The following is a 12,771-nucleotide window of genomic DNA, read 5'->3' on the forward strand; positions in this document are numbered from 1 at the left end:
CGCCACAGGTATACATGTGTTCCCCATCCTGAACCCTCCTCCCTCCTCCCTCCCCTACCATCCCTCTGGGTCGTCCCAGTGCACTAGCCCCAAGCATCCAGTATTGTGCATCGAACCTGGACTGGCATCTCGTTTCTTACATGATATTTTACATGTTTCAATGTCATTCTCCCAAATCTTCCCATCCTCTGGGATATAATACTGCCTTTCTGTAGAACAGATGTTTAATGAATGTTAACCAAAATAAATATTGGGCTTTTTTGTTCTTATTTCAGGCTACAGACAAGAGAAAAGCTTTAGAAGAGACCAAAGCCTATACAACCCAATCCCTAGCTAGTGTCGCTTATCAAATAAATGCATTGGCTAACAATGTGCTCCAACTGCTGGACATCCAAGCCTCTCAGCTCCGGAGAATGGAGTCTTCCATCAATCATATCTCACAGGTAACAGCTTGTAAAAACTTTAAATTCACATTTAATTAACTAGCAGCATGGTAGGTAGCCTGGAAATATGGATTCCTTACTCATCTTCTTACTGACTAGTCATTATCACTTTCAACTTTAGCTTTGAGTTCAGTAAGACTATTCTGTGTGTGTGTGTGTGTGTGTGTGTGGTAAAATACACACCCAGTGGTTACTGGTCTGTGGCTTTGTGTTAGTATAATGCCGACCTTACCAAATAACATTGGACAGTGTTCCCTTCTCTTCAGTTTTAAGCAAAGTGGGTGTAGAATTGATTTTCGTCTATTAAATTGATTTTCATTCTGGTCTTAATTATTTCTTTCTTTGTCCTTACCCATTTACCCTAAATGCTACATTTACTATGTATGTTTTTTTCCTGTAGTAAGGGAGTTTTTGAAAGGCAGTAGATTGTATTGTTAATATTATTAAAAAAATTCTAGAACTTAGCACTAAACCTGTCATATTCTAAGCATTCAGTAAGTATTTGTTAAAATTTCTCTTTAGGAAGAATTGGTCTGTATACTATTCAGTACAATACCTGGAAATAGTTAATAAACATTTGAATAGAGAAATAAGTCCCATGGGCATGTCTTTTGGGTGGCATTGAAGGAGTGATGTTTAAGTTGGGGTTTGATGGGAGTCTGTGTATTTGATCATACGGACATGGAGTGCAAATGCATTCCAGTCGGAGATAATGATCTTAGACAAAGTCATGATGACTTGTTCAGGGTGACTAAGATATCTGTTTTGTTTAGAATGAGGAATGTACCTGGAGCTTAGTTCTGAAAGATAAATCTGAAGTTCTAAGTTAAAATTCATTTCTCTCTGATTTGTTTTCATCGATGAAGCTGAATAATGGCTTGCATTTTGTTAGCAGAGTGGGTGTATCCTTTTGCTGCTTCTCTTATCTGCTTGCTGGGAAATATAAAACTCCTGAATCAGAGCAGCATGCTGAGCAGAAAAAGAGAGTATCCATCTTCCCTCACCATTGTCAGATGGCAGACTGATGTGATTCAGCCCTGAAGCGAAGATGGGAGTATCCTTCGAAAACTGAAGACTCTGTTCTTTACTTTCAAAGCAGACAGCAGCTATCCTGCCTCTGTTCAATATGCTTTTTGGAGAAATGAATCACCCAAACCCACATTCTGCCTCAGATAATCTATTTGGGGTGTTGAGGAAGCAAACCTTCTGTGCCTCTTTTCTGTAATCTGTTTGTCTCCCTACTAATCACAAAGTTTGGGCTAAACCATATTTTTGTTGTTGTTTAGTCACTGAGTTGTATCCAACTCTTTTTGACCCCATGGACTTTAGCCCACCAGGCTCCTCTGTCCCTGGAATTCTCCAGACAAGAATATGGAATGGGTTACCATTTCCTTCTTCAGGGAATCTTCCCAAACCGGGGATTGAACCTGAGTCTCCTGTATTGGCAGGCGGATTCTTTCCCAGCCATTGGGAAGCCCAAGCCATATTTTAGTTCTGTCCTGATTAATAGTAATAACTGAAGACTGCTCTCATCTCACTTAGAATAAAGGCTGCGTTTTTCTAAAAAGAGGCTGGAGTCTTCCTTTTTCTGGTCTGATAATAAGAGGTTAGTTTGGGAGCCTCTTTGCAGATCTTCTGACCTTTTGGTTGTCTCTAAGCCGTGCCTCAGGCTACAGCTTGAACCTCCTAGTCAATTGCTGAGTCTTTACAGTTGCCAGTCTTGTTTCAAAGCCTGGAAATGGTTTTTTGCTTCCTATGGTTTTAAACCTCAGATGTCTTAGTGTGGTATAAAAGGCCCTTTGGTCTGGTCTCTTCCAACTCGCATCACATTCCTGCCATGCTCAACTTGTTGAAGTCTTCTAAACATAGCATGCAATTTTGTGCCTCTTTTCTGTAATCTGTTTGTCTTACTTGGCATTAACTTTGTTCTGACTCTGTTCTGCTTAACATAAGCACCATCTGAAGTCTTCACTGATTAGCTCAGGGTAGATACTGCTGCTCTCTTTGTGCTATGCCATCTTATTCGTTCCCCCTGGTATCAGTGTCTTGAGGTCCATGTCTGTCTCCCCCTCCTCTCTTTAAAGGTGACGAGCATCCTGTGTAAGTACCATGTGCTGATTGTGCCCCAGGAGTTGTTTATCCGCAGTACATATCCTCTTTTTATCCTCAGTACATAGTTAACTGGCACGTAAGAGATGATTTAAAAAGTATTTTTTGGATGAGACAGTGTGGTGTAGTCTGCTTTGAACTCAAAAAGATCTCAGTTTGAATCCTAGTTCTGCCTGCGTGTGATGTGTTCAAATTACCTAACTTTTTTGTGTTTAGTTTTGTCATATGCAGAGTTGGCCCATTAGTGCTGATCTTAAAGGATGAAATAAGGAATTGCATGTAAAGAATTTAGCCTAATACCTGGATATAGAATGTTGGCATTATTAGTCATCATAGCTAATCATCTGTTCTCTCCCTTTAACGTTCGGCCTCTCTTGCATTAGCCCTCTAATCAACATTCAGCATTTTCTCTCCATCTTATAAAAAAGCTTTCCTTACCATACCTTTTGAGAGACTGCCTTTTCTCTTTTGACAATTCACAGACTTAAGTGCTTGAATCTGTCATCTTGTGGCAGTTTTCTTCCTGGAAACATATATGTGTGTCAGTCCATTGTGATTTGATTTTGTCTCTTATCCTTGGATGTTGCTTTTGCAAAAAGGAACAATGATATTTTTGTTCTAAATCTAGAAATACTTTTTCCCACCTCTTCCCTATTGCTCTTATTTATGGCATGTGACAAATTTGTGATTGTGTTTGTGTGTTTACCTATATAATGCGTGTTTCTTCTCTTAGAGGTAAATTTAATGATGAAGAAACCTCATTTGTTGGGTTCATCACTGTGTCTTGTCCCCAGGGTCTCCCTTAGAATCTGACAAGGAGTAGATCCTTGAAACTTTAAGTTACCCCGAGGCACTTTTAAAAATCTAGTCTTCTGTGAAGGAGGACTAATCATTTGTGAAATAGAGGAGAACAATAGAATGGAAAGACTAGAGATCTCTTCAAGAAAATTAGACATTCCAAGGGGACATTTCATGCAAAGATGGGCACAGTAAAGGACAGAAATGGTATGGACCTAACAGAAGCAGAAGATATTAAGAAGAGGTGGCAAGAATACACAGAAAAACTATAAAAAAAGATCTTCACAATCCAGATAACCACGATGGTGTGATCACTCACCTAGAGCCAGACATCCTGGAATATGAAGTCAAGTGGGCCTTAGGAAGCATCACTATGAACAAAGCTAGTGGAGGTGATGGAATTCCAGTTGAGCTATTCCAAATCCTGAAAGATGATGCTATGAAAGTGCTGCACTCAATTATGTCAGCAAATCTGGAAAATGCAGCACTGGCCACAGGACTGGAAAATGTCAGTTTTCATTCCAATCCCAAAGAGAGGCAATGCCAAACAATGCTCAAACTACCACACAATTACATTCATTTCACACTCTAGTAAAGTAATACTCAAAATTCTCCAAGCCAGGCTTCAACAGTACGTAAACCATGAACTTCCAGATGTTTAAGCTGGTTTTAGAAAAGGCAGAGGAACCAGAGATCAAATTGCCAACATCCATTGGATCATCGAAAAAGCAAGAGAGTTCCAGAAAAACATCTACTTCTGCTTTATTGACTACGCTAAAGCGTTTGACTGTGTGAATCACAACAAACTGGAAAATTCTGAAAGAGATGGGAATACCAGACCACCTGATCTGCCTCTTGAGCAATCTGTATGCAGGTCAAGAAGCAGCAGTGGAATAACAGACTGGTTCCAAATAGGAAAAGGAGTACGTCAGGGCTGTATATTGTCACCATGCTTATTTAACTTATATGCAGAATATATCATAAGAAACGCTGGGCTGGATGAAGCACAAACTGGGATCAGGATTGCCGGGAGGAATATCAGTAACCTCAGATATACAGATGACACCACCCATATGGCAGAAAGAGAAGAACTAAAGAGCCTCTTGATGAAAGTGAAAGAGGAGAGTGAAAAAGTTGGCTTAAAGCTCAACATTCAGAAAACGAAGATCATGGCATCTGGTCCCATCACGTCATGGGAAATAGATGGGGAAACAGTGGAAATAGTGGCAGACTTTATTTTTTGGGCTCCAAAATCACTGCAGATGGTGACTGCAGCTATGAAATTAAAAGATGCTTACTCCTTAGAAGAAAAGTTATGACCAACCTAGACAGCATATTCAAAAGCAGAGACATTACTTTGCCAACACAGGTCTGTATAGTCAAAGCTATGGTTTTTCCAGTGGTCATGTATGGATGTGAGATTTGGACTATAAAGAAAGCTGAGCACCGAAGAATTGATGCTTTTGAACTGTGGTTTTGGAGAAGACTCTTGAGAGTCCCTTGGACTGCAAGGAGATCCAACCAGTCCATCCTAAAGGAAATTAGTCTGAATATTCATTGGAAGGACTGATACTGAGACTGAGACTCCAATACTTTGGCCACGTGATGCAAAGAACTGACTCACTGGAAAAGACCCTGATGCTGGGAAAGATTGAAGGTGGGAGGAGAAGGGGATGACAGAGGATGAGATGGTTGGATGGCACCACCAACGTGATGATCATGAGTTTGAGTAAACTCCAGGAGTTGGTGATGGACAAGGAGGCCTGGTGTGCTGCAGTCCATGGGGTCGCAGAGTCAGACACCACTGAGTGACTGAACTGAACTAACCACTGTTGTGTTTAGAAAGTTCTCCATTTTAAAGGAAAATGAACATACCTTAGTGTAAATTTTGAATTATCATTTATTTGATGCAGAATCTTAAATATAGTACTCAGTGTGGTCACTGAATATATTTTTGCCCACTTGTTCCCTGAGAAAGTCCCAAGTATGAAGAATTAAGAGGCTGAAATGGATTAGGTCCTTTAATTAGATATTGTCAGTGTCTGCATTCATCTCCACACTTGGACTCTGCCTTGCAGTTCTTATGAAACAGCCAGGCAGGAGCTGGTCAATAAGTAAGAGCGAGAATTGACTTTTACCATTAAGAGGAAAATCTCTTTGCCTATTACTTTCATTAAAAACCCACCCATACCTTTGTCAAGTGATATCATGTCAGTGCTCACACTTTGCCTGCAGGACAAAGGCTGGATGGTTGATGGTATCAACACAAGCTCCGTCTTGTCTCCCCTTGCCTCTCTAGCTTCATTCTGTCTCTCCCTCCCTCCCCACTGTTGGCTTCACACCTCCTGATTCGCATAGTGCTTTAGCAGTGTGTCTTTGTTGTGGCCAGTCCCTTTGCTTGGAATGGGTACCTACTCGATTTCCTCTGCCTAACTCCTGGTCACTCTTCTGCTTCAGTGTAATTGCCTTGGCCTCATGGAAAGCATTTCATTGGTTCCAGAAGAGTAGATTTGATCTTTCCTAGTACTTCTGTTGGAGAAGGCAATGGCATCCCACTCCAGTACTCTTGCCTGGAGAATCCAACGGACGGAGGAGCTTGGTAGGCTGCAGTCCATGGGGTCACTAAGAGTTGGACACGACTGAGCGACTTCACTTTCACTTTTCACTTTGATGCATTGGAGAAGGAAATGGCAACCCACTCCAGTGTTCTTGCCTGGAGAATCCCAGGGACGGGGAAGCCTGGTGGGCTGCCGTCTCTGGGGTCGCACAGAGTCGGACACGACTGAAGCGACTTAGCAGCAGCAGTACTTCTGTGCCTGCTGCTATATGACAGATAAGTTCTGTTTGATCTTCCTTGATTTTTCTCTCTCCTTTGGTCTTTGTCCTGGGAGGCTTACCGTATGGATTATGTCCATGGGCATCTGTAACTTCTGGCTTCAGAGAGAGTGCAGCCATTGTGGACATGGGCAGGTCAGCAGCAGTGAGGAAGGAAAGCTCAGAACATTTATTACCCTGGTTTCTTCCCAGTGGACTGGCTGTGTCCAGGACAAGTCCCTGTTCCTCTCAAGGTGGCCTTGTCTGGGTGACTTCGTCCTCCTCATTCTGGTGATCCTCCTGCCCTTGTCCTTTTGGATTTAGGATTTTAGCTCTTCCTGCTGAGAACATTGGCTCCTGTACCTACTTCTGTTCCTGTGTCCCTTCCCATTCGTTTGTGTTTAGTCCCTCTGTTTTAAATGGTCTTTGAATTTTTCTAATTGGAATATTTCATCAGTTTCTGATTGGAAGTCTGGCTAATGCAGCCCAGCTTGTTATTTCTCATACTGAGCCCATCTCTTTTCTCCTGTTTTTGCCTTTGCTCTCACTTAGGAAAGCAGGAGGCTCAGCTGATGAAGTTCTAGAGCACTCTGTTTACACTTTAGCTAGGTTAGTGCTGCTTTTGTTTATATTACATATTGAGATTCTGTGTAAGCGTTGACTTGAAATTAGGATGAACAATAAAAACGGTTTGGAAGTTAGTGACTGGACTGCAAGAATAAAAATCCTAAAATCTTTTTAACAGCATTTAAGGTTCTTTAAGAGGCCTGGCACCTGCCTTTATTTTTGGCTTTATTTCTTATTACTAACCCATCTAGGATTTTTAAGTTGTAGGGATAAAAGTCTCTCTACATACATGACTCATATTGTTACAGGCATGTTTCATCTGGTCGGGTCCCTCCCACTCATCATTGAGGTTTTACCCTGAATTTTATTAAAGGGTGGTTTTCCTAAATGCCCCTTTCTGCCTTGTCTCTGACCTGTGCACATATTATTAGAATTCTCTGCTGATTGTTTTTACAGCATCCTATAGATCCCTTTCAAATCATTTATTGTTAGAATTACCTAGTTAATTTGTCCTGTTCCTTTGCCTTCCATGGGGTTCTGCTGTGATCATCCCAGTGCGTAGCATGCATGCATCCATTAATTTCAACAAATGAAAGGAAATTAAAGTGGAAGGTCACAGACTCTCTTTAGAGAAGCTCAGTGCAAGAGACTTTAGAGTCATTGGAATTTGTTACAGTTTTGAATGGGGCCTGTCTCCTTTTAATTTCAGTTGATGGGGAAAAAAATCATTGTATCCTTATCTTAGAGAAATTTTTCTTGGTTGTGTTCCTTCATAGGTTAATGGAACATTGATTGCTAAATACCTCTGAATCAGGGAACTTAAAAAAAAAATCTTGCTCTCATTTTTGTGAGTAAGTAGTAAAGATGACTTCAGAATTTTTTTTTGGAGGGGAAGGAGCGACAATTTTAAACTCACAGAAAATTGCAAGTATAGGACAAAGAACTTTTTTGTTTTGGACTGTTTGAGAATAACCTGCTGCTGTGGTGCCCCATCAGTCCTGAAATCTTGGGTGTGTATTTTCTAGACACAAATACATGCTACTGGATAGCTGTTATACAAGCATCAAAATCAGGTGATTAACATGGATATATTACTACTCTGTACTCAAATTGCTACTTCAGTCTGCCAGTTTGTTCAGTAACTTTATGGGAAATTGAGCCAGTTCAGAAGCATTTAGTTATCCTGTCTCCTTGGCCTTCTTCAGTCTGCCACTGTTCCTCAGTCTACATTCGACTTTACCTGACCTTGAAACTTTTGAAAACTATAGACCAGTTAATTTGTAGAATGTCGGTATGAATATGTTTAATCTTTCTTCATGAGTAAATTCATGTGATAAAGAGACTTTGGAGGCAGTAGCTTCCTATTTAAAAACCACTTTCATTGTCTTAATTTTTTTAAGAAAACTTTTTTGCTTACTTTTAAGTCTTTTTCTAAGTGTTTCTAGCATTAGGGCTTATAAATTCGTAATAATATCTAAAGATAGAGGAATTCTATTAAAGAATCTGGCATGACACACATCAAGGCATAACACTCCTAAGAATGTTTTGTTAGAGATCCAGCAAAATTTATTGTCATAGGAATTTTTATTTCAACTTGTCAAAAATAATTAACTGTGCTGTATTTTGCCATTAAGATCATTGCACATTTAAAAATCCTTTGGTCTCTGAGTTGCAAGTGGTACTTGAGAACTTCTAAGACATAAATAAATGTATTTAATTATGGCAGAAATTATTTCTAAAATAACTCTCTTGGTTAAAAACAAATTGTGTGCATTTTAGCTCTGAAATAATTTGAAAATCCAAATGAAGGCATTAGACCGCTGTTCTAAGCCTATTTTTAGTTGTATTTCCTTTGAGCTGATTTCCTTTCTAGCCACCTGCAGTTTTATGTGCAGTTACACGTGTTCATTTTTTCTAAAATTGTCCCCTCCCTTTTCCAAGCTTGGCATGGAAGTAGCTTCTCTAATGTTTTTAGTTTGTTCTTTTTGAAGAGCAAAGTATAAATTATAAAACCTCCATTGAGTAAATTCATGTAAAACTATTTTTGATGAAAAACAGCATTAGTATGAAATAAAATATTCTCTGGCCCTAGAGTTTTTAAAAATTATAGCCTATTTTGTCTTGATATCATTAATATACTGCATGTTAACATATAGAATATATCCTTCCCTTTCTTTTACTTTCCACTTTTTCCTGGTAAGATTTGCCTCTTCTAAGAATAACTGGATTTTATAAAAAATACAGTGTGGGAGTTCACTTGTAGACTAGTGGTTAGCATTCCTCCCAGCTTTCACTGCCATGGCCCAGGTTCAATCCCTCAATGGGGAGCTGACATCCCACAAGCCAACAATAAAAAATTAAAAACAAAAATAGTGTAACATTTCTTTTAACTGGGCCATCTATTGCATATACACTTAGTTATTGAACTATTTGGATTCAGATGAAACACCATTATTTTGTGCCTTTTATTCATGTCATCTATTCTCTTAGTTTCCTTTCTTCTGGATTAACATTCTCTTTCGGATTAACATTCTCTGGAGGCCTTACTGTGTAAGTGTGCACTTGTATATATGTGCGTATATGTGTGTATGCTGCTTCCTGCTTATGGTGAATTATTTCCTTATGTGTTTTATAAATTTTGGTTGTGAGCCTGTCTTAAGATATCATCTTTGAGATCTCTCTGCATGCTGAGGGTGATACATTGGTAAGATAAATTGAAGACGTATTCCTAGACAGTTTTATTCTGTTATTCTGCCAAGTGTTCTTGGGGTACGATCAATCAAGGACTGTTAAGAGTTTTGTAGCTGAAAACATGGAAACTTGTTATACTTTCTTGGATAGCTGCCCTCCCCGCCCCCCCCTCAGGGGTGTGTGTGTGTGTGTGTGTGTGTGTGTGTATATTAGTTTCCTAAACACTTTTGTGATGACATGAGCTCATATCAGTAATCCTGGATAATCTGTCTCAAGATTCTTAATCACATCTGCAGAGATCCTTTTGCCATGTCACTTCTACCTTCCCACATTCAGCAAACCAATACCTTCTGTTTTGTTCCCATTTGAAAGTGAAAGTGTTAGTCGCAAAGTCATGTCTGACTCTTTGTGACCCCATAGATTGTAGCCTGCCAGGCTCCTCTGTCCATGGAATTCGCCAGGCAAGAATACTGGAGTGGGTAGCTATTTCCTTCTCCAGGGGTTCTTCCTGACCCAGGAATCGAACCGGAGTCTCCTGTATTGCAGGCAGATTCTTTACCAGCTGAGCTACCAGGGAAGCCCTTGTTCCCTTTTGGTGTAAGTCTGAAGTCTGTTAGTGGCCAGCAAACCCCTATGGAGTAACTTCTTTGATGTTTTCTGCTCTGATCTTTAGTCCCCCCCTTCTCCCTCCTCCCTGGATATTGTTTGCTATATTTAATATTGGACTCTGAATTTTTAAAGAGTCTATCAAGTATGTTTAGGCAGTTCATAACTGGGAGAGTTTGCAGGTGTCTAATCTGCCATATTGCCTCAGTTGGTATTCCTTTTTGTTTTCCTGTTATCTTTTAATTTTAAATGCTTTTAATTTAGCCTTAAAAAAAACCCCCAACCCCCAAAACCTCAGTGAATCTCATCTTTGAACAAGCTTGTCATTTAACTGTGGCTAAAGTCAGTTTCTTGATGAAAGTGAAAGTGGAGAGTGAAAAAGTTGGCTTAAAGCTCAACATTCAGAAAACTAAGAACATGGCGTCTGGTCCCATCACTTCATGGGAAATAGATGAGGAAACAGTGGAAACAGTGTTAGACTTTATTTTTTGGACTCCAAAATCACTACAGATAGTGATTGCAGCCATGAAATTAAAAGACGCTTGCTCCTTGGAAGGAAAGTTATGACCAACCTAGATAGCATATTCAAAAGCAGAATCATTACTTTGCCAACAAAGGTCCGTCTAGTCAAGGCTATGATTTTTCCTGTGGTCATGTATGGATGTGAGAGTTGGACTGTGAAGAAGGCTGAGCGCCGAAGAATTGATGCTTCTGAACTGTGGTTTTGGAGAAGACTCTTGAGAGTCCCTTGGACTGCAAGAAGATCCAACCAGTCCATTCTGAAGGAGGTCAGCCCTGGGATTTCTTTGGAGGGAATGATGCTGAAGCTGAAACTCCAGTACTTTGGCCAGCTCATGAAGAGCTGACTCATTGGAAAAGACTCTGATGCTGGGAGGGATTGAGGGCAGGAGGAGAAGGGGATGCCAGAGAATGAGATGGCTGGATGGCATCACTGACTCGATGGACTTGAGTCTGAGTGAACTCCAGGAGTTTGTGATGGACAGGGAGGCCTGGTGTGCTGCGATTCATGGGGTTGCAAAGAGTCAGACAGGACTGAGCAACTGAACTGAAAGTCAGTTTCTTTTCTTTGAGTCCTCTGTTTTGCTCTTATTGACAAACTGCCTTTTTTCTTTTAACTGACCCCACCTGTCCTGGGTTATTCTGATTCTGATGCTCAGCCAGACCAAGACTCTCTCTTATTACTTCCTGTTTCTATTCTTGACTGGTCAGGTGGTTCTCTTTCAATACAAATTTGTGTTTTCTATTTTTCTGTCTCGTTTGAACTAAAGGCGTATAGATATTATTCTCTACTGAGCAGTTATCATTGGACTTTGTTTCACAATTCCCTCCTCCTGTCTGATACTATGTGAGTGTGCCCAGGCCAGTCAGATACTACCAAAGGGATTATAGTTAAAAGCTGAGATCTGTTTTGCCCCTTTCTATACTCAGTCTTGTTCTCTAGAGCACTTTGATAGTAACTACTGGGTATCAGGCCTGCAATGCAGTAGACCCTGGGTTCAGTCCCTGGGTTGGGAAGATCCCCTGGAGAAGGGAATGGCACCCTACTCCACTATTCTTGCCTGGGGGATCCCATGGACAGAGGAGCCTGGTGAGCCACAGTTCATGGGGTCGCAAAGAGTTGGACACGACTGAGCGACTAAGACACTACTGTGCGACTAAGACACTACTGTGTATCAGATGTTTTACACATGTGAACACCTGTGAGTTAATTCACCCTCACAACAACCCCACTTCCCAGATGAAGAAACTGATATTCAAAGAGGTTATTTGACTTGTTCAGAATCATACATTTATTAAATGGCATTATTTGAACCAGAAAGTCTGGCTTTAGAATCTGCTTTATTATCACTATGCTGGACTGCTTTGGTTTTAGAATGAAAATTATTTTCCCTCCATACTTTGAAAGGCAATCTAGTCCGTTTCTTCTAGCTTCCAGTATTGTCACTGAGATGTCTGATGTGTCTGATTCTTTGTATGTAATTTGCCTTTTTCTCTCTGAAAACTTCGGAATATTTATTCTTGTTAGCTGTGATATTTTGAAATTTCACAGGGATATAACTTGGTCTTTTGAAAGTACATTATGCTGGCATTTGGGGATATGCTCCTGTATTTTGGGGTGCTATATGTTATTTCTTTGTTTTCCTGTTATTCTGGGAATATTCATAGATTCATATATTCCCATTTTTTCTAGATTCAGATATTAGACTTTTTAAATTAATGTTTTGGTGCTGTTTTCCTTTCTTGTTTCTTTACCTTTGGAAGACATCTCAAAAATAAATTTCAGTGTATCAGTTACTGTTCTTTTTAATTTTTCAGAATGTTTGTTTCTTTTTCACAAGTTGGGTTTTTGTCAATGAATTACCTTCTACGCTTCATATAATACGTACATATATATTTCATGTAATATAAATCCTTTTCAGAAAAGGATTCCTCTAATCTGTGCAGAATTCGGGGGGGGGGAGGTTCTTTTTTTTTAGTTTTAGTTTTGTTTTAGGTCTCCCCTCACCCTGCCATGCTCTGTTGTCTCAGATGATCTGGTGGTTCTAGTCTGCTTCTGTTTAAGAATGAGGGACTAAAATGCTTAAGTAGAAACTATAAATACGTGATGGAGACTGTCACTTGGTGGTGTGAGCAGGCCTTACCCAAATCTAATAGACAGTTAATTCTCCAGCTTTTAGCTCTGTTCCTCACTTTTTTTTTTTAATTTTTTTATTGAAGGATA

At 39.9% G+C, this 12,771-nt stretch overlaps 1 protein-coding gene across 11 annotated transcripts in view; it reads left to right on the forward strand.

The window, feature by feature from the left end:
• The window catches only part of ABI1 (abl-interactor 1), an 88,028-nt gene that overhangs the window by 32,704 nt on the left and 42,553 nt on the right, over positions 1–12,771 (forward strand). For all 11 annotated transcript variants that reach the window (XM_010859843.1, XM_010859844.1, XM_010859833.1 and 8 more), the window contains exon 2: positions 276–443. In XM_010859843.1, coding sequence (XP_010858145.1) covers positions 276–443 — 168 coding nt within the window. The remainder of the gene's footprint in view (positions 1–275; positions 444–12,771) is intronic.

Source organism: Bison bison, unplaced genomic scaffold (genome assembly GCF_000754665.1).
Source record: "Bison bison bison isolate TAMUID 2011002044 unplaced genomic scaffold, Bison_UMD1.0 scf7180017864461, whole genome shotgun sequence".
NCBI lineage: Eukaryota > Metazoa > Chordata > Mammalia > Artiodactyla > Bovidae > Bison > Bison bison.